We start from the raw sequence: 26,426 nt of genomic DNA, 5'->3' as shown, positions 1-26,426 counted from the left end.
TGTACTGATCATTGTATGGGCACTTAAGAACTTCTCTGCTGTGTCTAACTGTAGGTCGTGTAGGACATATTCTGTTTGGGGTTGAATTATCCACCGAAAATACGTGTTTTCGCCCTCTATATTGTTGTCCGTGTCTTTATGGCTTCTTGGGTAGGCTTAGGCAATGTTCCATTGTTCAGTTTTTATGGATTTAACCCGGTTCGATCAAGTAAATTCGCCTACGCATATAGTTTCAGCTTCAGTGACAAATAAGCATTCGTTGTATAAGTTCGTGTGCTACATTGACATGAATGAATAATAGCTAAGTCCGCAATATCATATTGTAATTCACATTTATCGTGCACTGCGGTACTCGTACTTTGGCTGAAATTTCACCCTGTCTACTATAGTGTGACCGATGTATCTCAAGTGTGTGGCAAAAATACGACACATTATGAAGTTGTCACGATACTGGTTTATAATTTCTTTCATGTCACGTCAAATGCACAATTGTACAATGTACATTGTACGGAGCCTATATGTACAAAATATATCGGGCCTATTCCGCACAGCATTAGTGTATAACCACAATATAATGCAGGTTAAGGGTATTTAGAGCTGGGAATACTAGAAGGAGTTAAATTTCAGCCACAAACTTATATATGAGCAGTACGCAATATGGGCGTAGCAAGAATTCAAATTAGAATGGAACACCAGGTTACGTCACGGAACAATCATTGAATTGGGCGAAAGAGGGACTAAATTGGGCAAAGTTTCCTGGTTATTTTCATATCTATATTGATGTGTTATTCACTATTTGGTAGCTTTATGAATTGCACACTAAGCCTAACCGACAATTCGCATACAGCTTTCGGATCGTATCAGTGGTTCGATCTATGAAGATAAATATAGTACTGCAAGACTTTTTGAAGCTTATTATGATGCAATATGCAGCTTCACAGCTATCAAATCCATATTTCCGATAAATCAGTTATAGTATACATACAAATATTCCGGAGATCCTTCAATATAGTTATTACATCAGTGAGTCAATTGTGACATCATAATGGAATATACAAACTGTCGTCACCAGAACAGCTGCTGCTATGTTTGGCTATCGACTGACCGTATTAGTCGTCGTGAATCTGTGAAGAAAGCCTCTTTCGAGATTGAAAATATCTGGATGGTGAGTTACATTTCGTATCTGTACTATTGTAGTAAAGAACATTTGTTCCGTTGCGTTTCCAGTACTGATCCGATTCCTGTTACTCAGTGTCGCAGCTGTACTGAACAGAATTATATGTAGCAAGTTGGAATTTTAAACGTACCGGTAGTGACGATACATTGAATTCACATAAATTGTTGTATCACCAGTACCGATACCAATCTCCAAGACACAGTAGCTCAATGTCTCTAATGGAGATACTGTTGACAGGTCCAGCATTAGCTATGATTATAAACTACGGTAATTTGGGTTTGAGCAACATCGTTTGTAAGTGCATTGAAAAAAAATCGACTCGATTGTCGTTATATTGATTACCAAAGCACATCACGACCTGTTCAAGTGTTAAGGGTAGCCTACCACTGACTATGCAGAGCTATGTTTATAGGCCTATCACCCTGTCATTATCACTGAGCTATATACACATTATATATTATGTTATGTTATGGTAGGAAGGTAAACATATTATCTATTCTACTTCAGACTTGCATGGGGCTCTTGAAGAATGAAATTATCGATTTCTCCTCATGAGAAAACAAGTGTAACATACAAACAGCTAAGGGCTGAAGCATATGAAGCAATGGTATCTGAGGTGAGCAATGGACATTTGATAAAAGCTTTCGATCCCAGTAAATTGGGGCCAGTAAATGTTAATGATATTATGACATGGGTGAAAATATGACGATGCTATATTGCTATCACTATGAATATGAGAGACTTGACTAGGAACAGGCTTACCTCATTGAACATATTTTGCAGTGGCCAACTCAGACTATCTGTTAAGAGTATGTGACCCATCAACCAGACTACTTCTTTTGAAACTACTTCTCTGAGTTCTGCTCATATATTTATTTTAATTTGAAGCAGCTTGACATGGATTTGACATAGCCACTTCTATATGCTTGTCATTGAGTAGAAATTGACATCTATTGCTTGAGTAGCAATGCGCACTACTGCGGTCAACTCGGTGTGCAACAATGCACGGATTAGCTGGGTCTTCAATGTTTTGACCAATATGAAGAAGCAAACATAGCCTTGCCAAAGTTTATCAAACTATCCTTTCGATCAATATAAACAAATCATAATATATGCACTTCTTGACTCATGATATGACATACACACGATCTGTGCATATGCACAAATCTGCTTTTTGTTAGATTCAAGGACTGATTGCTATTAGTAGCAGACTCTTACTCTGTGAATGTGAAATCAAATATGTTGTTGGTGAGTAATATACTATGCGTAGGATAGTTACAAAATTGTACTTTAACTCGCTTATTTACAAGCATAAAGCAAGTCAAGGCTACAACATCAGTACACATTTCGGATGTCGTGGGCCTTTCGAATCCAATCCAAATTGTCAACTAAACGTTTACCGTATGCCTCATGGTTATTTTTTCAATTTTAGGATGCTGCTATACAAGCTAATATCATGGAATTTCAACCAAATCGACGTCACATTTAACGGTAGAAGCGTATGCTGCGAAACAGTAAAGGATCGTTATCAAACAGCTTATATTCCAAGGTAATCATTATCATTCAGCTACTTTGCAAATTTCCATGTATAGGCTAAGGCAGTGGTTCCCAACGTGGGCGATATCGCCCCCCAGGGGGCGATTTGGCGGTCTAGGGGAGCGAAAATGATGAAGGGGGCGACAGGGGGGCGAAAATGGACAAAGGGGGCGACGGGGGGCGAAAATAGGAAGGGGCGATAGGGGGGCGATGACGCGTCAAAACGGCTGACCTTTTTTTTTTTAGTCAACCCACGGAAATTTAGTTACAAAAGTGTGTCAAATTAGACATCGAGCCGAAAATTTGACCTTTTTTTTAGTCAATCCGCCGGTGATTACAGTTTGTATGCCCAATTTTCGGTACACAAAATTTTGGGGGCGATGATCTGTGTTGACCTTGAAAAGGGGGCGATGGGTCGAAAAAGGTTGGGAACCACTGGGCTAAGGCAAGTCAAGGTTTTCTAATCAGACCTGTATCTGCGGTCGCTTTGAATCCATTCTGAAAGTCAATATTGCCCAACTAGAAAACGTTTCGTGTTTTGGATTAATACCAAGTAGTCAAATTTAAATCAAGTCCATGCATCTCTTTCTCTGATTATTTTTTAAATTTTAGGATGCTGCTTAAAGACTGTATGCTCCAAGAGCAAGATTATATCACTGGAACTAACCGAGTTTAGGAGTATGCTGCGACAACTGAAAGACTCGTTATCAAGCCAGCAGGTATGACAACTTTGTTAACGACACCTGATGTCAACTTTCGTAGTCGCATATATGAAGTAAACCAAAGCAGAGATGGTCAAAGTTACTAGCGTTGCTACTCTATGTAGAAATACCCCGTCAATTTATACTCGATTACAAGTAGATGCAACAGTTCCCAATACAAGTCAAAACTACGTCAAGCGGAAGTAGAATACGAAATGTCGGAAAAATAGTCAAGTATGGTAAGTAGTTTTTCGGAAGTTTGTACTTTGAAAATTGCAATATGAATCTTCGCGACTAATATAAAATTACTAATGGCATATGACACTACTAACAGGAACAATCATCAAAAATATATTCAGTTATTCCTGGTACAGGTGGTGTTGCTAGACTTGGACAACTAGATATTCTAGTTGTCTAATTATACTAATTGAAGCTATTCTAATTTGTGAAATGTTTCTATGCTCTAATTCTAATTCTAATCGAATTTATGAAATCTTTCTATGGTCTACGGTAATTTTAATTCTAATCTAATGTCTGGGTTTCCTGAAAAGGCTACAGGAGAACTGTAGAATGCGAAACGAGCCAAGCTTGCGGTGCAGTAGGGGTGTTCAAAAATGACTTTTTATTCTCAAATTCTACTCGCTACTTGATAAAATTGTTAGGTTACCTTATTGAAGCTTGCACACTAAATTTGGTTTGATTCCAACCAGCAGCCGCATTGCTACTGGAGAAGAAAGTTTTTTTAATTTATTATATTAAAATGAGTCAAAATTTTCTGTTCACCCATGAAATTGTTGTCTATAAACGATGCCCACCAAATTTGCCACAATTCAAACCAGCCGGAGCGGAGTTACTGATGTCGAAAAATTTGGATTTGAATAAAATAGTATTTACGGTGGGCACAACTGTAATAACTGATTAAAGAATCGGTCAACGTAAAAATACTATTATATTAAAATCCAATATTTTTCAACGGCAATAACTCCGCTTCCACTAGTTGGAATTGAGCCAAATCGGTTGAGCAATGTTTCTATAGAAAACCTAACAATTTAATGGGGTGAACAGAAAATTTCAAATCTTCTTTTATTCATTTTCATATAATAAATAAAAAACTTTCTTCTCCTGTAGCAATGCGGCTACTGGTTGGAATCGAACCAAATTTGGTGTGCAGGCTTAAATTAGGTAACCTTACAATTTTATCAAGTAGCCAGTACGATTTGAGAAAAAAATCCATTTTTGAAGACCCCCAGCGCACATATCAGATGAGTTTAGAATCCAATCCAAATTGTCAACTAAACGTGTATACCTCATGGTTATTATTTCAATTTTAGGATGCTACTATACAAGATCATGTCAGGGCATTTCAACCAAGTCGACGTCGCATTGAACCATAAAACCGTATGCTGCGAAACAGTGATGGATCGTTATCAAACAGCACACATTGCTAGGTAATCATTAGCATCCAGCTAATTTGCTAATTTCCATGTATAAGGCAAGTCAAGGTTTTCTAATCAGACCTGTATCTGCGGTCGCTTTGAATCCATTCTGAAAGTCAATATTGCCCAACTAGAAAACGTTTCGTGTTTTGCATTAATACCAAGTAGTCAAATTTAAATCAAGTCCACGCATCTCTTTCTCTGATTTTCTTCTAATTTTAGGATGCTGCTTAAAGACTGCATGCTGCAAGAGCAAGATTATATCATAGGAACTAACCGAGTTTAGAAGTTTGCTGCGAAAACTGAAAGACTCGTTATCAAGCCAGCAGGTATGACAACTTTGGTAATGACTAGGGCAATTTTTTTTGACCTAAAACATGGAAGATTTTGACCTAAAAAATCTAAATTTTGACCTTTCTTGACTTAAAAAAACTGAAATTTGACCAAATTTTGACCTCACGTATGCAAATTAGGTGTTTTCGCATATAATGTTAAAATTGTACTACTTATCTTCATTTCTGGTTGGAACTGTCTGTCCTTACAAAGTAGATTGGCCTGAAAAAACGTTTTTGGCTCAAAAACTGACAGATTTTTACATGAAAAACTAGTTTTAACGAAATCTGGCCCTATGAAGAATTCCAGTAGTTACATTTCGTATTCTGGTGGAAATAATTATAATTTGTTGTAGTACAATGAAAGATCCTTTCCTACATTCTCGGGTAGAAAGTGTCTGTCCTTACTACATAGCTTGCCAAGAACGGAGAAAGAACGTTCAACAGCAGCATTTGTTGGCTGACAACACTCAAGTTGTGTGCACACTGCTGGTGACAAACCGTGTTGCTTCATTCTGACAATGTTGTCTATATCACAATTTGTAAGCTTGCGCTTCTTGATATAAGAACCATGCAATGTCCAAGCATTCTTGCTTCAGCTAGGATATTGTGGTACTTTGACCCTAAAACTATGTCCATATTTGTTTCATTTGACCCTTTATGATTCACAATGAGCAGACGATGGTCCGTTTACAACGGTTAGCCTATAAAGTAGGCTACAAGCTGTAAAATATCAAATGATAAGTTCACCGACAGCGCAAAATCTACGATACAAACGAAATGCAGAGGTCAAAAAATGTTTGACTTTGTAAACAATTTTGACAAATTTTGTAAACAATTTTGACAAATTTTGACCTAACGCTACAATTTTGACCTAATTTTGACTTTTTTTGACATGTCAAAAAAAATTGCCCTAGTAATGACACCTGATGTCAACTTTCCTAGTCGCATCTATGAGGTAAACCAAAGCAGAGATGGTCAAAGTTACCAGCGTTGCTGCTCAAGTCGATGTAGAAATACCAACTTCAATTTATACTCGATTACAAGTAGATGCAACAGTTCCCAATACAAGTCAAAACTACGCCAAGTGGAAGTAGAATACGAAATGTTGGAAAAATAGTTAAGTATGGTACGCAGATTTTCAGAGGATTCTACCTTGAAAATTGCGATATGAATCTTCGCGACTAATATAAAATTACTAATGGCATATGACACTGCTAACAGCAAGAATCTTCAAAAATATATTCAGTTATTTCTGATATCGGCGGTGTTGCTAGTATTCTAGTTGTCTAATTATCCTAATTGAAGCTATTCTAATTTGTGAAATGTTTCTATGCTCTAATTCCAATTCTAATCGAATGTATGAAATCTGTCTATGGTCTAATTTTAAACCTAATCTAATGTCTGGTTTTCCTGGAAATGCTACAGGAGAACTGTATAGTGCGAAACAAGCCAAGCTTGCTGTACAGTAGGGGTGTTAAAAATGAATCCTTATTCTCAAATTCTTCTGGCTACTTGGTAAAATTGTTGGATTACGGAATTGAAGCTTAAACACCAAATTTGGTTCAATTCCAACCAGTAGCCGCATTGCTACAGGAGAAGAAAGGTATTTTATTTATTATTTGAAAATTTGTAAAAAAATTCTAAATTTTCTGTTCACCCATGAAATTGTAAGGTTGTCTATAGAAACGATGCCCACCAAATTTGCCTCAAATCAAACCAGCCGAAGCGGAGTTATTGATTTCGAAAAATTTGGATTTGAATAAAATAGTATTTACGGTGGGCACAACAGTCATAAATGATTAAAGAATCGTTCACCGTAAATACTATTTTATTCAAATCCAAAATTTTGTGACGGCAATAACTCCGCTTCCACTGGTTGGAATCGAGCCAAATCGGTTGAGCATTGTTGCTATAGACAACCTAACAATTTCATGGGGTGAACAGAAAATTTTAAATCTTTTTTCGTTCATTTTCATATAATAAATAAAAAACTTTCTTCCCTGTAGCAATGCGGCTACTGGTTGGAATTGAACCAAATTTGGTGTTTAGGCTTCAATCAGGTAACCTAACAATTTTATCAAGTAGCCAGTAGATTTGAAAGAAAAAGTCATTATTGAAGACCCCTACTGTACAGTAGACATTTGCTATTCTCATGCTCATAAGATGAACTATGATTTGATGATAACGGAGTTTGATTCAACTTCTGGCGATTTCAGTAATTCTAATTCTAATCTAATTTGAAAAAAACTGTTGGGTAGAATTATAATTTTAATCTAATTTCCAACTGTGTAGCTCAAATTTTAATTCTACTCTAATTCGAAAAAAAACTTGTAGTTGTAATATAATTCCAATCCAATTTGGAAAAAGGGAACGTTTTCTAGTTGTCCAAGTCTGCCTGTTACATGCGGTTTGCATGAAAACTATCCATCAATTTCCATCTTGTCGATGCCTAATTGCCCACACATACAGTGATCGTGTGTGAAAAATCTGAACATGTTTCCTATAGCGGTAAGTTCACCCTATCGGACCACAGGCTGTGCTGCAATTCCTTAGCAAGTGTAACATCTGATTTTTTGTAAGTACTTTGTGAAAATATATATACTTTGTAATGGCTTCTATTTTTGTGGTCTTTCATTAAGTTATGCATGTTAGCATATGTGCCTGTTATTTGGGTTGTGAATATGCATTTTGATTTCAGGATGATGCTACAAGTTCTTGCTGAAGATAGTGACTCAGCCTTCGCCGTACAAGAGTGTTTTTCGGAAACCTGGAGGAGGCGACTTCCCAATACTACATGGGCAATGTTCTTCCAGCAGTATTTTCAGTGAATTTTTTTCTCCGTCGCTGGGATCTCTGTTTTTGTTATTTCACGAAATATGTTTCCATTTTATGTTATTATGGTTCAATTGATATCGAATATATGCAATCAAGAAAGTTTATTTGCAATAGCGTGCCATTTGGAAGAAGATGCAGGATTTCAAGTGGGGTGTATATATTGAAATTCCGCCCCAATCAATTCTAATGGCTAGGGTGAGATATCCGATATACACCGCAAGGAATGGGGTGGATTCTGGTCATTCACACCGGCAGGGTTACGTAAGTTCTGTTTTCGTGTACCACCTTTTGGGGTGTGTATAACCACTCTTTTCGCTAAGAGTGTATGTGGTGGAGTGTTGGAAACAGCGAGCAGAGGTACTTCCCTAATAGTCTTGGTAATGCTGTCATTCAACTGACTGTACCGAGTGTAGCTTATCCCTCACGACTGATGAAACCGAAGAGGAATATGATGAATATTTCAGTTTGGTGGATAGGCCTAGGGGACGGTTGACTGTACCCGCCGTTCAAGGTGGCCCATTTTGTGTTTGATTCTTTCGCAGTCCTAGATTCGGCTAATCAGCTCATATCTAACCGTGGCACTGTTCCTCTGCTCCGTGCAGCATTAGCCTATGTGTGTTGAAAGTTGTGTTAGGTAAATCCCGAATTGGTTGTAATGCACATAGTGAAAATAGTACAAATGTCGCGTTCAAAAAAATTGTATAGTGAAAATAGTACAAATGTTGCGTTCAAAAAAATTGTGAACATTTTTTACAATAGTCAGCAAAAATTTGCGAATTCCTCACTAAGGGAATTTCGCCAATTTAAAGAGAGGCAAAGGCAAAAGAAATGATTGTCCTGTAAGGCTGTGATATTTGTTCCTAAGGCTATAATTCAAGAGTTTCTCCACCCATTTTTCATTGATTATACAAATTTCGTTCCTAATTTTTTCGTTATATATTGCTGCAATATACTATTTTTTACATGCATTGTGCACTGGCGTGTTAGTAGAGTACCAAAGACAGGTAGCACTATGACAATATCGCATTTTCTGACCAATTGAGTGCACAGCTGGTAAGGGTTGGAAAGTTGACTTTAGGCCTCTTAATTTTCAGGTCAATAGGCAGACTGTAAGGCCGTGTTTTTAGTAGGCCATGGGTGAACAGAAAATTTTAAATCTTTTTTCGTTCATTTTCATATAATAAATAGAAAACTTTCTTCTCCTGTAGCAATGCGGCTACTGGTTGGAATCAAACCAAATTTGGTGTGCAGGCTTCAATTAGGTAACCTAACAATTTTATCAAGTAGCTAGTAGATTTGAAAGAAAAAGTCATTTTTGAACACCCCTACTGTACAGTAGAAGTTTGCTATTCTCATGCTCATAAGATGAACTATGATTTGATGATAACGGAGTTTGATTCAACTTTTGGCGATTTCAGTAATTCTAATTCTAATCTAATTTGAAAAAAACTGTTGGCTAGAAGTATAATTTTAATCTAATTTCCAACTGTGTAGCTCAAATTTTAATTCTACTCTAATTCGAAAAAAAACTTGTAGTTGTAATATAATTCCAATCCAATTTGGAAAAAGGGAACGTTTTCTAGTTGTCCAAGTCTGCCTGTTACATGATGCGGTTTGCATGAAAACTATCCATCAATTTCCATCTTGTCGATGCCTAATTGCCCACACATACAGTGGTCGTGTGTGAACATGTTTCCTATAGCGGTAAGTTCACCCTATCGGACCACAGTCTGTGCTGGAATTCCTTAGCAAGTGTAACAGCTGATTTTTTGTAAGTACTTTGTGAAAATATATATACTTTGTAATGGCTTCTATTTTTGTGGTCTTTCATTAAGTTATGCATGTTAGCATATGTGCCTGTTATTTGGGTTGTGAATATGCATTTTGATTTCCGGATGATGCCACAAGTTCTTGCTGAAGATAGTGACTCAGCCTTCGCCGTACAAAAGTGTTTTTCGGAAACCTATAGGAGGCGACTTCCCAATACTACATGGGCAATGTTCTTCGAGCAGTATTTTCAGTGAATTTTTTTCTCCGTCGCTGGGATCTCTGTTTTTGTTATTTCACGAAATATGATTCCATTTTATGTTATTATGGTTCAATTGATATCGAATATATGCAATCAAGAAAGTTTATTTGCAATAGCGTGCCATTTGGAAGAAGATGCAGGATTTCAAGTGGGTGTATATATTGAAATTCCGCCCCAATCAATTCTCATGGCTAGGGTGAGATATCCAATATACACCGCAAGGAATGGGGTGGATTCTGGTCATTCACACCGGCAGGGTTACGTAGGTTCTGTTTTCGTGTACCACCTTTTGGGGTGTGTACAACCACTCTTTTCGCTAAGAGTGTAGGACATTTCATCTCATACTGCCATTCTGTTGATGTGCTTACTGAAGCAATAACAGTTTGAAGCGAAACTGCTTCGTGATTTCCCTAATTGAAAAAAGTTACAAATTGGTTATCTATCAATCATTTTTTAAATTTAAAGGTCTCGCGGACCCCCTGAAAATGCTTCACGGACCCCAAGGGGTCCGCGGACCCCCGGTTGAGAACCACTGAGCTAAAGTACTGCAAGCTGCCGTTACGAGAAACAGCAAAAATGGCTCGGTTGTGATATATAGCAGCAGCTGTCGATTTTTAATGCTTCGTTGTGGAAACCGTAACGTTTTATTTGACGAGTACAAAATTTCAAATCTTTGTCCGGTGTACGTACGTACCACATAGGCTTATTGCTCGCCAGGCAGCAACGGTCAAACTGCGTTTAACTAAGCATAACCAAACATCAATACACAAGTTACTATTTTGAACTAGGCAGAGTGGTGATTAATTATCCTGCTGCGAGGTACTGGCGTGTGAAACGTGTTGATAACCTGATATACAGCACGGCGGGTGTTCTTGCAATCACCCTAATGTACGTACATCGAATATCTAGGCCAGTGATTCCCAAGTGCGGCCCTGAGGGCCGCATGCGGCCCCCAGATAGCCTTCTTGCGGCCCCCAACAGTAGAAATCGATTTATGACAAAAATAAAATCTATATTTATAAAATACTCTTGCTTGGCTTGACCTATGTGGTTTTTAATTATAGAATTGCAGGAAAGTTGTGAACTGTGAGTATCGACTGCTAACGTTATGCCACTGCTGTGTCAATGTAATGTGCGCTAACTTTCCAGTTGAACAAGCAATAGTTATAGATATAAAGTATTGATAACTTTCAAAACCGGAGGAAAATCTCTCCCTCGTGGTCGCTTGACTAAAAAAGAAAGAGGCTCAACTCCCGGAAAATACAGTTTTTCTTTCACATTAACAGGTGGTTGACTGAAAAAAAAACTTGCAGGTCCAGCTCCGAAATAACCGCCGTAGCGTTCCTACAGTGCTTACTTAATGTATATCAGTCAAATTTGGCCCTATGTAGCCCAAATCCTCAGAAAAGAAGACATTTGGGCGTCCTCCGAGGACACTTTAAAAAAAAATAAAAAAATAGGACAGATCATCTCAAAAGAGGCCGTATGGTAACCCTATGATAACTAGATGTGCAACACGTGACTCACGGTTGAATACGCCGAGATGCACACTGCTTAGTTGGCTAAAAGCAGCATAATTGGTAGTCCTATATTCATGACCTTAACTGCTGCACCCCAAACCCCCCAATTGATGGGGCCGAGCTCGAAGGGGCCCAAAATTATTTCGTGAATTGGCATAAATTATAGAGTGTGTTTTGAAAATTTATGCAACTTCTTGAAAAAATTTTCGCGCTGGGCGCGATTTCAATTCGCCGCATATCTTGATTATTGGGTACTCTTCCCCAAGAAAAAATACGCAAGATTTATAGAAATGGGCATATCAGCGTTGGCCATGACCGCACCACAACGCACCAAGACATTTAAAGTTTTAGGCCATGTAACATATGTGACTCCAATAAGTGTGAACGATCGGCAGCGAGAAGGCCATGGCCGTAAAGGAAAGCTTTTATGCTGACCAAAAACTTCGTGGTATATACAAAATACATATAGGTTTATTTGTCCATATAGGCACCTAAATGACTGGCGGCGAATGTTCTTGTCTTGGCAATCTGAACCTGACAAGATAAATACCATCCCGCTGAAAAGAAAATTATATGCCAGCGAATAAATACCAATTGATCTGAAATCGTGTGATCTTCCAGTTTAGTAGGTTTGGGCAATTCTACATTTTTTGATATAGCAGACGGGATGTCAGGAAATAACATCATGTGAAGAAGTCATACCTAGGGGTCTGCCCGCCCGAAGATGTTTAATTTTACGGGGTCTGCAGTTTCAAAGACACCTCTCACTCAGCTCTACCGGTAAATCGGATTACGCGGGCAAAGAGGACAACCACACAATTCCCGATCTTATTCACCGATTTTATCATGAATTATCGAGTTATTCGGGCGTCGCGCTGTCTCAATAAACAGCACAACTTTAATTTCGTGGCAAAAGCGAACAACGTCATGCGGGGTCAGTTTATCACCCTATGGGAGCCCGGGGTCCTGACGAAGTGCCGTTACGTTCCTGCCAACGGGTATTCCCCCGGATATGTTTAATTCCTATTGAGGGGGCCTATACCTTTACAAACACACCTCACTCAACTCTACCGGTAAATCAGATTACGTGAACAGAGACAAGATGAAAATTGATAGCAATACATGCAATTCCCGATCATATTTACCGATTCAGTCATGAAACCAAAGTAATTTTTCGCGCTTCGCCAGTTTAGACGAGAAGAGCTGATTCACTCAACAGACACCCAATGCAGCAGACAAGTAACGGTAAACGGTGTACAGTTTTGAAATCTCGCCAGGGAAATAAAACTACTCCGAAATAGCCATTAAGACTGTTTGGGTCCGTTTCATAGCCGTAGTATTCGTGCGGCCCCGACCGAACTCTGAAATTCTAAATTTGGCCCTCACACCGAAAAAGTTTGGGAACCACTGATCTAGGCTCTTTACTGTGGATACTTCTTACGCAATCACTATCGAAGCTAATAAGCCACTTCTGACGTAATAATCACCAATGGCATTTGAAAATCAGACGTTTGTGCTATCACCAACCTTGTTCACGAATGTTCACTTGTTCAGTTTACGTTATAGTCCTTGCGCAAATGAAAAGTAATCGTCCTTTCATAAAGAAATCGATTAGATATGGGAAGTAGTCGATTACGATTACGATTACTGCGGGATTTTTTCGAATGTAATCGATTGCGATTACGATTACTTGAAAATGCTGTAATCGTCGTAATCGATTACGATTACTAATCGCGATTACCCCATGTCTAATCATCGATGATGAGATAAGTGTCATTTGACTCTTTCTGATGAATCTAACTATTGCATTTTAATTGTATATACTACTATACACATGGTAGTACTAGATGGGAGATGATAAAAACCAATCTAAGCCCATGTTCCCCTCCTCAAGAGCGAGTTACTCTTTATTACCCACAAACATACTATTTTTCGTGGCATATATAGGTAGAGGCAATATTCCGAAAAATAGAGCCAATTCGGCTAAAGCAATGCTATTTTCGAACTCAGCGCCCCTGGTCTACCTCTATATCGGTCTCACATATCATGATTTCCGAAATAAAATATTTTTTGTTGCTCTGTGTAATCATTATTTGATACGATACGCTTCAGTATCGGTGAATAAAATCGATCTTTTTTATGTTTTAGATGTTGGAGATCTTTTAAAACTATGTTTTGCAATATGGCTGAATCATGAAACAGGTCTGGGCAGTCGGCACCGTTATGCTTTATCATTTCAGTTGTCATTCGAGATAAATACATTGAACGCGCTGCGTTCTGTGGTAGCACCCCACACCAGCGACATAAATTCCAGTGTTTATGACATTTACCCGACTAGGTAAAATGGCAGCACTCAAAATATATGGTAAACCCGCATTTTCAACCGATATTTTTCGGCTTAAAATGCAGACAGATGCAAGGGATGAGTAACAGAAAAAGTAGCTGGGATATGATTTTGAGGTGTAAAACACGGGAAGCGGACGGCAAAGCACGACTCTTTGAAAGTCCGTCAATACCGAGTAACTCTAGCATTGAGGTATGCGATATCTTTGATCACGGTATCTCCGTTGCATGACAACAATCGGATATGACTCCAAGTTTCGCATCTATTCATCCATTTGCGCTTCCCCGCATTTCTGATAGCTTGAAATCTTTCTTAATAGAATCGCAAAATCACAGCAAAAATGCTAACTAAGTCTCTAATAATGTTTTATTGACTGCTCCCACGCGCCTTCATTGTTATAATTAACCACAATCGGCTGAGCACGCAAAAGGTAATCTATGCCGTGCCGTTATATACTCGTTGGCGCATTTGCCGAATAGGGCTGATGCAGTGTGGCGTCGAATAGTAATTATGAGAACAGTTGTGGTTTGAGCGATAGCTATACTTTTGTGAAGATGTTTATATTTGTAAAGGGGTATGCGAATGTGTCATCACATCTCATAATGAATACGACGACTGGTAATAAATTACCTGTAATGGTAAATAGGGCAGGTTTGCAGATGCTATTTATGTAGGCTACACTTCCTTCACTTTCTATTGCTGAGCTTTTTATATTTGCTTGCTTGCGCTGCGAATTCCCGGTTTTGAGGCTGCATGTTTCGAGGCCGATTGATCTATAGCGGGGTACTTAACTGAAGTTATAAGGGGCGTGAAACATTTTCGCGCTTCGTGATTTTTCCCTCCGGGTATTAATGTTGGGTATATGTTGTTCGAAATCGAATTCTGTTGACTAGTCTCGCCCTCACTGTTACCAATTTATAATGAGATGATGCGCCTTTGCAATTTACCGGAACTCTACGTGGCGCAGCGTTACCGCCGCGTAATTCTTATCTGGTTCACCTGATCAACATATTGAATCCAATGCTGAATCTCGGAGCGAAGCTTGAAATCTCAAAATGTCCTATCCTGATCTTATAACAAGCTGTTGAATATACTCCAATGTTCTGCGGGTTGACTTGTGGCCCACAAAGGCTCTTTATATTTGTAAAAAGCATCATCGAGATTCTCAGAGAATCTTCTGAGTTCATGAAGAATTTCGCAACGCAGGATGCAAATTGCATTCGTAGTTTTATCGGGATTTACCTACTCTGCATCAGCGGAGCTAAAAAATTCAGAGGCGTTCAAAGGAGTCAGGAACGCTACTCAATCAGAGGTATAATTTCTTATTTTTTAAATATACTCAAGTAAGTAAGTAGTTTCGAGGAGCAATCGCAAATACACTCTCGGTTACAGTCAAAGTCTGAACGCTTAAATATGCGAAAGGTACAGAGAGCTGCTACATCCCAGGAGATACATGCTTTCAACAGCGTGAAGATTCGACCTTGTCATATAATTGTATTACAAATGATAGCTCTGCTAAAGAACAGGGGTCCTTGAAGTTGTCTGGTGTTGGTGTTGTTTAATATAACAAATTATGGGTTTCCAATACTACAGCGTTTGCTTTTCATATGTTGGTATCTTTTACTATTGGATAGGTTATTTGATATGTTTTCTTCTTTGTTTAGAATTTTGTGATAGGCGCGATAGTCCATATATATAGCCTGCACCTACGTAACCTCGCTGCTATAACCTGACCATCACAATATTTTGAATAACAACCGTAAGACGATGGTGAGAAAACGTAAAGTCGCCGAGAAATCGCAATGTGGCCACGACGGCACAAACAGGTCTTGTGATATTTGCGGACAGGAATGTACTAGCGATGCCAAGATGAAGAGGCACATGAAAATTCATGTGGCTGCTCCTGAACATACATGTGAAATATGTGGGAAAGAATTTAGTCGGAGACAGTATTTGGATCTTCATCTGTTAATTCATTCTGGTGGGAAGAAATTTGTTTGCGAAATTTGCGGCAAGGCATTTGTTTACAATCGCGTCATGAAAGATCACATGCTAAACCATGCGGGCCTCAAAGAATATCGATGTGAAGTGTGCGGGAAAGAGTTTCGTCGGACGTCCGATTTAAAATCGCACATGAAATTTCACTTCGACATCAGACAATATTGGTGCGATATTTGCAATAAGGCATTTCGTACCCAGGCAAATTTAGAACGTCATTGTCTTGTTCATTCTGGTGTGAGAAAATTCGAGTGCGAGATATGCGGTAAAGCATTTCTTTATCTTCAACATATCACAAGACACATGGAAATTCATACCGACGTCAAAAAATATGGTTGCGAGATCTGCGGAAAACGCTTCCGTGCTAAAACCCTGTTGGAATCGCACATGCGAATGCATTTAGATATAAAAGATTTTGTTTGCGAGATTTGTGGGAAGCGATTCACTCTTAATTTTAACATGAATGCACACATGAAAAGGCATACTGACATCAGGGAATAGAAATGTAAACGTGGCTTAAGAAAGAGTTGAAAAATCATGCGATATATCACACTGAGGCGAAACAAGAACGATGGCATAACGAGGGCCGTGTTATTTTTGGCATTTCGGAAACTGAATGCCAAAACAGCCAAAATAAAATAGGGCTTTTTGCAAATATAGATTTTTATGAAGGATTTCGATAAAAATGTCCACAAGCATTGGCAGGGGTTTGTTTAAAGCGACAAAACAAGTGTGTAAACCAGAATTCCTAAATTACGGTCCGTGAATCATTCGGCAAGGGGTACACGAAAGGTCAATAAAAAGGTTAAAAAATCCAGTGATCAAATCTAGATTTACGGCCAATCTGTGGATTGATCAATCCAGCGATTAGGAAATATATGGTGATATCCAGCGATTAGGAAGTATAGATGACATTAGGTGATTAGGATGTAGATGGTCCCTGCAAGCCACAGTAGTAATCGGCATATTTTGGAATCTGTGACAGCGGGCGCTAATTTTGAAATTTAGCACGATTCTTAGATATTTTCTTTTGTCAATGCTCATGTATTGTGTTACATCATGTAGCCGCAACGCGCGACCCCGGCTGCATTTAGCTCAATGCGCATTATACCAAATTCCATTTCCATTTAACTTGTAATTGAAAGCTGTCTGCATGTTCGTTGTTTAATAACTCGTAGATTTTGTCACGTTTTCCTAGAGGGACATAGTTTCATCCGTGAACAGACATTGTGCAAAAGGCCTTCAGATATAAACGTACATACATTCAATCCTCTCCTAGTTTTTCGTTGCCGGGTGGATAATTTGTCATATTATAATATTGATTATTAAGATCACTTATATAATTTTTAACAATTGGTTGGCTAGTGAAGGCTGCGATCCAAACGCGCCAGAAACCGTGTTGAATTGTTATCACAACTTTTGTAACCTGTGTGAATGCCAGTAATTTTGTACGCACAGTGAATAGATATTACAGAAGCACTCGATCTTAAATCGGGAGCATTCGGTCTCCAACATCGTTTTCAACTCGTATCGAAATTTTGCTATTTGATGTTATAGTGTGGATAGTGCATATATTGTGACTTCCGTTTCGTAAGAAAGACCAGTCGGTTCGGTTCATTAGCAACACAAAAATTGCGATACAATGAAAAGAAAGGAATGTCTCTTCAAATCTCCTGAAATTTTGTACACGCAGAGATGAGCTTATTCCAAACAGGATGAACTTTATTTTATGAAAATTGGACTTTGGGATCGAACACACCCCAGACATGTTGCCCGCACACACCCCAGACTCGATGTCCGAACAAGCCCTACTAGTAGGCCTATACTGCATATCCATGTACAAATGAAGTGTGCTCTTAAACTGCAATTTCATCACTTCACAGTTTCAAAACCAAAATCAAACAACTATGAACGAATTCTCCCTGAAGCAAACATTCATTTAAGATCGTTTTTTCCAAAATAATTTAATATGTTTTTGAGCAATACGCTGTCTAAATCCTGTAACGCCTGACTGATTTTAGATCCCCCCCCCCCCAATTTGACCTTTGACCCTAACCTCCAGGTTATCAAATTTCACTTTGAAATATAGACGATCATACAAGCTGCAGATAAATCCAAGTGCCGTATCTCAACTGTCGTCCAACATCTAGCTACACCTTCTTGAATATTTCAATAATAAAACCTGAGATGTGCAGACCCGAATGAGCAAAAAATTGTCAATTTTCAAAGTGACGTAACTTTCGACCCCAAAGCCCAATTTTCATAAAATAAAGATCATCCTGTTTGGAATAAGCTCATCTCAGCGTGTACCAAATTTCAGGAGATTTGAAGAGGTAGTGATGTGAACATCGTTTGTCTGTGTATGGAATGGCCCGCGAGCGACAAGTGCGAGTTGACTCGCTGAACCACGCAGTTTGCGCGATCATTCCTTTGCGATTCGCTCATTTCGTGCACGACCGTCACTGCGGCACCCCTCACAATTGTTGCGTGGCCAAGCTGAAGGGGGCCCAAAACTATTTTGTTTATCAACATACATTGTGTAGTTTATTTTTGAAACTTTAGCAAACACTTTCAACTTTTTTTTGCGCTTTGCGCGATTTAGTGTCATTAAATATCTTGCTTCTCGAGCGCCATTCTCCAAGCCATACGCATGCTTTTTGTAAATAGGCATTTCGTCGTCAGCCATTACCGCGCCACGTCGCACCAACCAACGCATGACAAATGTCATACCACAGAGAAAAATTATTTGCCGGTGAACAAATACCAATTCGGAATCGTGTGCGTCTTTTAGTTTAGTACACTTTGACGATTTCAATATATATCGACTATTAAAATAAACGAAACGATTCTTCTCTGGATACTGTCGAACTGAAAAATATTATTCAAGTTGGCGTGGTCGGTTAAACCAACGGCCTTCGGCGTGAAAGACTGCTAGCGTAAACGACTCTCTCACGTTTATCTGGGCAAGGCACTGTATACCTCTACTCAGCGGACTCACTGCCGTGAAATCACATGGATGGCATCGTGAACATAATTAATTACGATCAAAACCCTAAACATGTCACTCTCTAGCACGAAGTACTTTCAAAAAACGGTGGCATACTTTACATTTTGGGTTGATCTCAATTTTTGAAAGTCCACCAGTCCGGCAAATATTTATTGAAGTTTTACCGATCCGCGAGGTGAAAAAGGTTGAGAACCACTGGCCTAGAGCACATGAACGACGCAACCGCAACGCAAATTATATTGACCGAGACTCTCGTGGAAACATATTGGTCGCTCCGTAAATATTTCGGTGACGCACAAAGAAAATCCTGGACTCTCCTCAAAAACCACACTAAAAATTCTCCGTCTATGTCTCCCTCTCGCTTTCTTATTGGAAGAACATAATACTGCTATTTGAAAAACTGTAAAGAAAAACGAAAATGTAAGTCACAAACATGGTTAAGTAGAAATGGTAGCAGTGGAAAATTAGATTTACTCTGGGAAGTAATAGTGTAAGTAGAGGAGAGCTATTGGTTCTTCGCTACTGACCACCTTTCGAAAAATCACATTATCTCGGTTCAGTCCGTTTCTGGGGTTAACTCGTAGTGGTGATGGAGTCATTATTATAAGCTTTTTCAATAATCTTATGCAACTGAAATAGTGTTATATTTTAACCCATTCCGGCCTGTGATCGCGATATCGTGCCAACAGACTGCAGCTGCATAACCATGTAATCATATCAGATGAGACAGGCGATGTCAACGCCAATTTAGTCCTAATTTGCAACAGTGGTGGAGAACAAGAAAAAATTGTGATCGGCCGATAGCGGTATTGTCGACATTCGGATAGTACACCGGGCGTTGGCTAAGTGTGAGCATGAATCACGCTGAGCACTGTCATAGTTACGAAGCAACTGAAACGTGACACACGAAACTTCATCGCGCGAAGACCGACGGTCGTAAATAAACAAGGGTTAGTATATATCTGTGAATAAACAACTCAGCCACTGCTAGCCGTATCCTGGGCATCTAGAACTCGCCATGGATCGAAACAACATGGGACCAAACGACCTTATGTTTTCGTAACCTGCTCCACACACATTTCACTAAATCCAAATGAATGACTTTGAATGCATAATTTCGGAAAGCAGATTATTTTCGTGTTAGTTAGTTTGAACACATCACGTATTAGTGGATACTCATGCTATTGGATAGATTGATTAACATGATTTATTCATTGTTCAAATCTTCCTTTCGCTAATGTCATAGTCTATAGAGCATATGCTTGCGAAATGTCGCTGGTACCCTGACCATCAACAGATTCTGAAAAAGTCTTAAAAGCTATGGCGAGAAAACGTAAATTCACCGAGAAATCGTTATGACGCAAAGATGGAAAAAACCGTTCTTGCGAAATTTGCGGAAAAGAATTTACTCGCGTTGATGCGATGCAAAATCACATGAAAATCCATGTCGGTGTTCCCGAATTTCGTTGGAGAATGTATTTAAACCGTCAACTGTTAATTCATTCTGGTGTGAAGACTTTTGTTTGCGAAATTTGGGGCAAAGCATTTTCTTTGAATCATGCCTTGCAAATACACATGCTAATCCATACAGGCATTAAAGAATATCGATGTGGTGTATGCGGGAAGGATTTTCTCCGTAACTACCATCTTCAAAGACATTCGAAAATTCACAGCGATGTCAAAATGAAGTTTAATGACAAATATGGTTTGAAGTGGCACCCAAAAACGAATGCTGGTGTAAAGAACTTCGAATGCCAGATTTGCGACACAGCTTTCAGGCGCAGTTCGGTGGTGAAACGACACATGAAAATTTATTTTAATGTCAAAGAATATGTATGCGGAAAAGAGTATCGTTTTAAATATGAATTTGCGATTCATACAGTAATTCACAGCGGCTTGAAACCACATTCATGTACGATATGCCAGAGAGAATTCTATTACAAAGCCGATCTAAGATTGCACCTACGACTTCATGCAGGCGTTAAAAATACATTTGTATGTGAAATTTGTGGGAAAGTGTTCAAGACGACTACGCTCATGAGATTGCACATGGAAACCCATCTTGCCCTGAAAAATTACAGATTTGAAGTTTGCGGGAAGGAGTTTCGTAGAAAGTCCGACTCAAAAGCTCATGTGAAAATCCACTTCGATGTCAAGCAACATCGGTGCGATATTTGTAATCAGAGTTGGATCAATTGTAATTTGTAATTGTAATTGAATGTAATTAATTACATTTTTCAATGTAATTGTAATTTAATTGTAATTGAAGCATTTTTATTTTGTGTAATTGTAATTGTAATTGTAATTTGACAAAAATTTTGCTCAATTACAATTTCAATTACATTAAATTGCTATTGAGACCTGACAAGCACAACATAAAATAATTGACTTATAATGCATTCTCTTTAAATGTCGACAAGGAATTTGGTGGATCCATTCGCGGAAGCCCTTGACTGCGCCCTTGCGGGCGGAGTTTTTTATTTTTACCGCTATGCTGGCCTCGGCTGCCATTGTATACAATTTTTAGAATACTAACCAACGGATGGATTCGCAACACGTGACTCACGATTGAATACGCCGAGAAGCGAACTGCTGAGCCGGCTAAAAGCAGCAGAATTGATAGTCCCATAGCTGGCGATCCGAGCGTCGAAATTTGATATGTATGGTCCTAATCGAAAGCTAGTGTCGCACTGATTCCGCAATAAAAGTATATTTCCAGGCAATGGTACCATCCCAAAATAGTCGTGAAAGTCTGGGAATCGGCATTGTTCTGAACAATCGCTGGGCGTAATTGGTAATTGTTGTGGTCATGCTGCTGCAGCGCTCTCACTTTTCAGAACAGTCGGCCTTAAACGGCTATTTTGGAGCAGTTACATTGCCCTGACGAGATTTTATTTTGTATTTTCGGAATTAGTACATCAATAGCTTACGATAAAAACCAGATGCATCAAATTTGGACGCATGGATCGCCAGCTCTAGGACTACAAAGTTTGCTGCTTGTAGCCGGCTCTGCAGTTCGTTTGTCGGTACATTCATCCGTGACTCACATCTTGCACATCTATCCGTGGGTTGGCAATCCACAATACGATTTCAGATCACGATGCTGCATCGTTACTTCGTCTGGCTGACTAACCAGACCACTGGATATTATATAACGTCTTATCTGACAAAGCACGGTTTTCTTTTTACTCCTCATCCTAATTCCTACGTCCCTCGATAAAAATAATATTATTTCTTAATTATATAATATACATGCAAATCCAACACGTGCATATATTATAAATCTTTTTAACGACATACTGCACCCTATCCTTGATCCTAACCCATAGGAAATTAGGTAAATAAAATTTACATTTCCAATTACGTGAGCCATAATTACCGAGCATACAAAACACGCTTATATTACGTCACAATGACATCTTACATAGCATACTATGTACGCACATAAACGCATTTATTACTACACAATCTGAACTAGACTTGAATTGTTGTTAAATACGACGCTACGGTTGTTAAGGAGCACGGTTGAATTTATGATTATTCAATTACATGTTCAACAGCAGCAATTGTAATTGTAATTGTAATGTAATTGAAGCATGCAAGGAGTAATTGTAATTGTAATTGTAATTTGATATTTTTAGCTTGGAGTAATTGTAATTGTAATGTTATTGAAACATGCATGAAAGTAATTGTAATTGTAATTGTAATTGAACTGAAATAATGTAATTGATCCAACTCTGTTTGTAATATGGCATACCGTTCCAAAACGACTTTGAGATCTCATCTTCTCGTTCATTTTGCCGTGAGGAAATTTGCGTGCGAGATATGCGGCAAAATATTTCGTAGCAACAAATGTGTGAGACGACATACTAAAATTCATACGGACGTCAAAGAATATGGATGCGATATCTGCGAGATGAGCTTCCGCGCCAGGACCGTACTGGAAAACCATAGCACAGTGACATCAAACAGCACGCATTGCACAGTGACGTCAAACAGCATCTGTGTTTTATATGCGGGAAACAATTCCATCATAAAGCCCTGTTGAAATCACACATGCGAAGCAATCCGAAGTGATTGAACGTGGCGATAACACGGGCCAAGGCGTTGTTGATCGTAATCGGCAATCAGAAAATACTGTCTCGATGAGCATGTGAGATCGATTTTGTATCGATAAGGGCTGATATGCAGGGTTCAAGTTCGACATAAACGATGACCGACATAAAGTCGACGATAAGGATAATTGGAAAATCCACGCTGGTGGGTGAAGGCAACATATCAAAGATGAAATAAATCCGTTATATGTCTTTAAGATTTTTACAGAAAGCATATTTTAGTATTTGATGTTACTTGGGCTGAAGAGAACTATATGATTAGTAAAATATTCTTCACATGAATCGTTCGCCATAATCCCGCAAAATGACGCGATCGTCACAGCGTTTTCATTCATTTATCGGGGTCTGCATACGATGCATATGATAGCTGTTTGAAGGTATGTATGATCTTAAGTGGTCAGTAACGTAGTAGAAGTAACCTACTTCAATTCTGTTGGAGTAATCAAGAATAGGTTTCGCTCCATTGCACTATTTGCTCAAGTGGTGATGTTATCATACTACTTCGGCTTCCTTCTTTAGCGGTTTTTGGGCTACAATTACTTGCATTTTACGATTCGAATCTTACAAAGTAGAAAGTATAGTTGCCTCATAGGTTTGCATTACATTCATGAGAGAAATTTCATAAGATTAGCGTGAAGTAGCCCCCATGTATCACGGAAACTGAATGTCTTTTCGGAGATTCAATTTATTTGCAGGGTTATTGTTCATTTTGCATTGATCGCGCGGATATTTTCGAAGTAGGCACAGCTGATCAACTGCCAAAAGTATATATTCGAATCCTTGGATACTTCTATTCGCTGAAACTGCTTACTTCAGCACTTTTCTTCCTTCACTTGTAGTAGTTCTGACGTGACTTGGGAATTACTGATTTTACTTGTAATTAATCCATGGCGCTACTATTACTTCTACTTGATTAGCAATGCGAGAGATTTCAACCGCCTCTGTGTGCGACACGATCCATTTTGCGATGATAACCGACTTCGAATAAATATATTTGTTTGACTAAAACTGTTTGCATTTATGACCGACTGTCGGAATGGGGACGAGAAAGTTTGACCAATTCCGAACTTGACACAGTTTTCTGAAACTGAATGGGAGAAGGAACGCAACGATGCCGTTAATTTGTCGTTGTGTTAAGAGGAGGGAGAGGGTTACCGCACCGAGTACTTTCCAACAAACAACATGTTTATTTTGTCAAATTTATTCCACTCGAAGTGTTTCGTCTGACTCTCATCAGGAGCGAACGTCAGTACATGCGGTTTATCAAGTTCGAAATATAGAAAGAATTGTGTCGTTGCGGCGTAATAATGACAAGTATACAAAGTCGAAAACGGCAGATAACAACGCACGAGTACGGTACAGCAGACACAAATTCTATTATCAAATAGCCGAAAGACAACACAACGCTAATGAAATACTTCCAGGGTATAGAAAAGTTATTTCTGGCGGTAAATGACCCACTTTTGCATCTTCATAGTCCCTTCGAGGTCCTTTAAATGAAAAGGAGAACGTCCCTAAGCAACTATATGGAAACTGAGTACTATTATAATGTTTAGCGCAATCGGGGTGTTGCATAGTCCGATGACAGAATTACATGCTGTTATTTTGTCGTAGCCGCGCGTGGTTTCAATATTGAGGCAGTGATGGTGGAGTAGATATGTCATCATCCTGGATATGTCATTGATATGTCCAGACGCCGAATAATCCTGACCTTTCAAACTGAGCCCACCAGTATACTGGGCAACAAGTCGGCAGCTACGGGATAAAAATGAGGAACATCGGTCTGGTATAAATGACCATAGTATAGTCGACAAACATCACGAATACCACAAATAGGAAAAAGGAGACGGAGAGGATCCGAAATATACGCGAGTTACAAAATGATTGACCTAGTTCTATATTAACATTGAAAATGTTTCGCGCTTAGCGCGGCAAGGACGTAACTGAACACCGTTTTCATGGCATAAATAGTATCGATTTTGATGCGTATAGTAAAGATATGTCGTGCTTTCGTCGCTCCCTAATCACGATGGCTCCAATCATGCTAATAAAAAAGTCAGCAACATTCAGGTGACCGCGCAATGGTTGGTAAATTTCATGTAGCTCTTTGGCTGAAAAGGTTTGCCCCCCCCCTGATCTAGTCGATTCTACGAGTAGCAATATCCTTACCCCACAGATTAAGGGCACGTGCATAAGTGTAAGTATTGCACGACCGAATAAGAATCATCGTAACAAATTGTGTACACAATCCAGCGTTACAAAGCCGTATGAAGCTAAGGAGAAGCTTCACTTACACAACGGAATGACAAATAAATATAACTGCCGCTTACTTATTCACCTGTCATCTACATAGATTGAATCGGACACTCTCCCAATGATGAGACGAAATAGCCAGAGGATCCTTCTAGCGTGATGTTTTGTAGCCTTTCGTCTGTATTTTCAGTACTAACATAGATTTGGGCCTTGAATCTCAAATAAACTGCGACTATCAATAATAACTCATCGGGTATATGCAGAAAAACTATACAGAACTATTTGGACAGCAAACCGTTCTCGTTCAATTGTTTTGGACTGTTGGCCTTTGCGGACGCTGCACTGCAGCTAATCTTTCAACGTGGTATATGTGTCGCTCGCAGAGTCGGACCACCCTATATGTTGGCTGAGCAAGGTGTATTCCTCTCCACGTACCAGCATAAAGTAACAATGCACCCTTTGTGATCACAGAATATTTCAGCTGTAGTTTTATCGTCAATTCTACAAAGCATGTTATGCAGAGAATGTAAACATGCAATGACATTTTCGGGGAGCATATCATCACATCGTTGATCGTTTGTAACATGCGTGGCCAAACTGCGACTCGCGAACCGTATGCGCGTGCCTTTCCTATCTTGCAAAGAGGTTTAAACCGATTCCAAAACAATACATTTTAACTCATATTACGAATAGTCCGGCGCAATGTTCATTTGTATTGCTTCTGAATAACGGTTTGCATAACAATTGTAAAATTTACGCGAGTGCGGCTATGCAGGGTGACAATTTAGTAATTGAACTCTACACGAGTTCACATGAACGCTTCATGCATGCCAATTCAATGGTAAATATTGGTCAACAAAGAGCTTCATAATTAGCCACGATAACGCAGGCCAAGTTCAACTCTTGGCGGACGACGGTGCATACCACCCATTGGGGCTAATACCAGGAATAACTGCAGAGTTTCGCTACGAAAATGTCGCTGAGAAATAATTGCAAAGTTGAAAGCATGAACAGGAATATCTAACTTTTAAAATAGGATGGGAGGAACAGCTTGCATTCACTGATAATAATGGCAAAGCTGTTGTAAATATTATCGATCGGTCAGATCGCGCTCAATCGCTAGTAACTTTGAAACGTCAT

The 26,426-nt window shown here is 39.0% G+C and overlaps 1 protein-coding gene across 5 annotated transcripts; it reads left to right on the top strand.

Moving 5' to 3' along the window:
- The first annotated feature begins 971 nt into the window (after nt 1-971).
- Nucleotides 972-8,119, top strand: LOC145453645 (uncharacterized). Of its 5 annotated transcripts, XR_013919854.1 has the most exons (7): nt 1,053-1,165; nt 1,685-1,793; nt 2,610-2,726; nt 3,326-3,432; nt 4,746-4,862; nt 5,073-5,179; nt 7,884-8,119. XR_013919854.1 is itself a non-coding variant. In XM_080331617.1 (6 exons), exons 2-5 carry the CDS (start codon nt 1,774-1,776, stop codon nt 5,134-5,136), a joined length of 318 nt encoding a protein of 105 aa, XP_080187743.1. In that variant the 5' UTR covers nt 972-1,165; nt 1,685-1,773; the 3' UTR covers nt 5,137-5,179; nt 7,884-8,119. The 5 variants fall into 5 exon arrangements, 2 of the variants coding, with proteins under 2 accessions (XP_080187743.1, XP_080187744.1); XM_080331617.1 differs by lacking the exon at nt 3,326-3,432 and having other exon boundaries at nt 972-1,165; XR_013919856.1 differs by lacking the exons at nt 3,326-3,432; nt 4,746-4,862 and having other exon boundaries at nt 1,050-1,165.
- The last annotated feature ends 18,307 nt before the right edge of the window (nt 8,120-26,426 follow it).

This window comes from Botryllus schlosseri, chromosome 13 (assembly GCF_051294905.1).
Source record: "Botryllus schlosseri isolate E-star chromosome 13, Bs_hap1, whole genome shotgun sequence".
NCBI lineage: Eukaryota > Metazoa > Chordata > Ascidiacea > Stolidobranchia > Styelidae > Botryllus > Botryllus schlosseri.
This window is presented reverse-complemented; position numbering and strand designations above follow the sequence as displayed.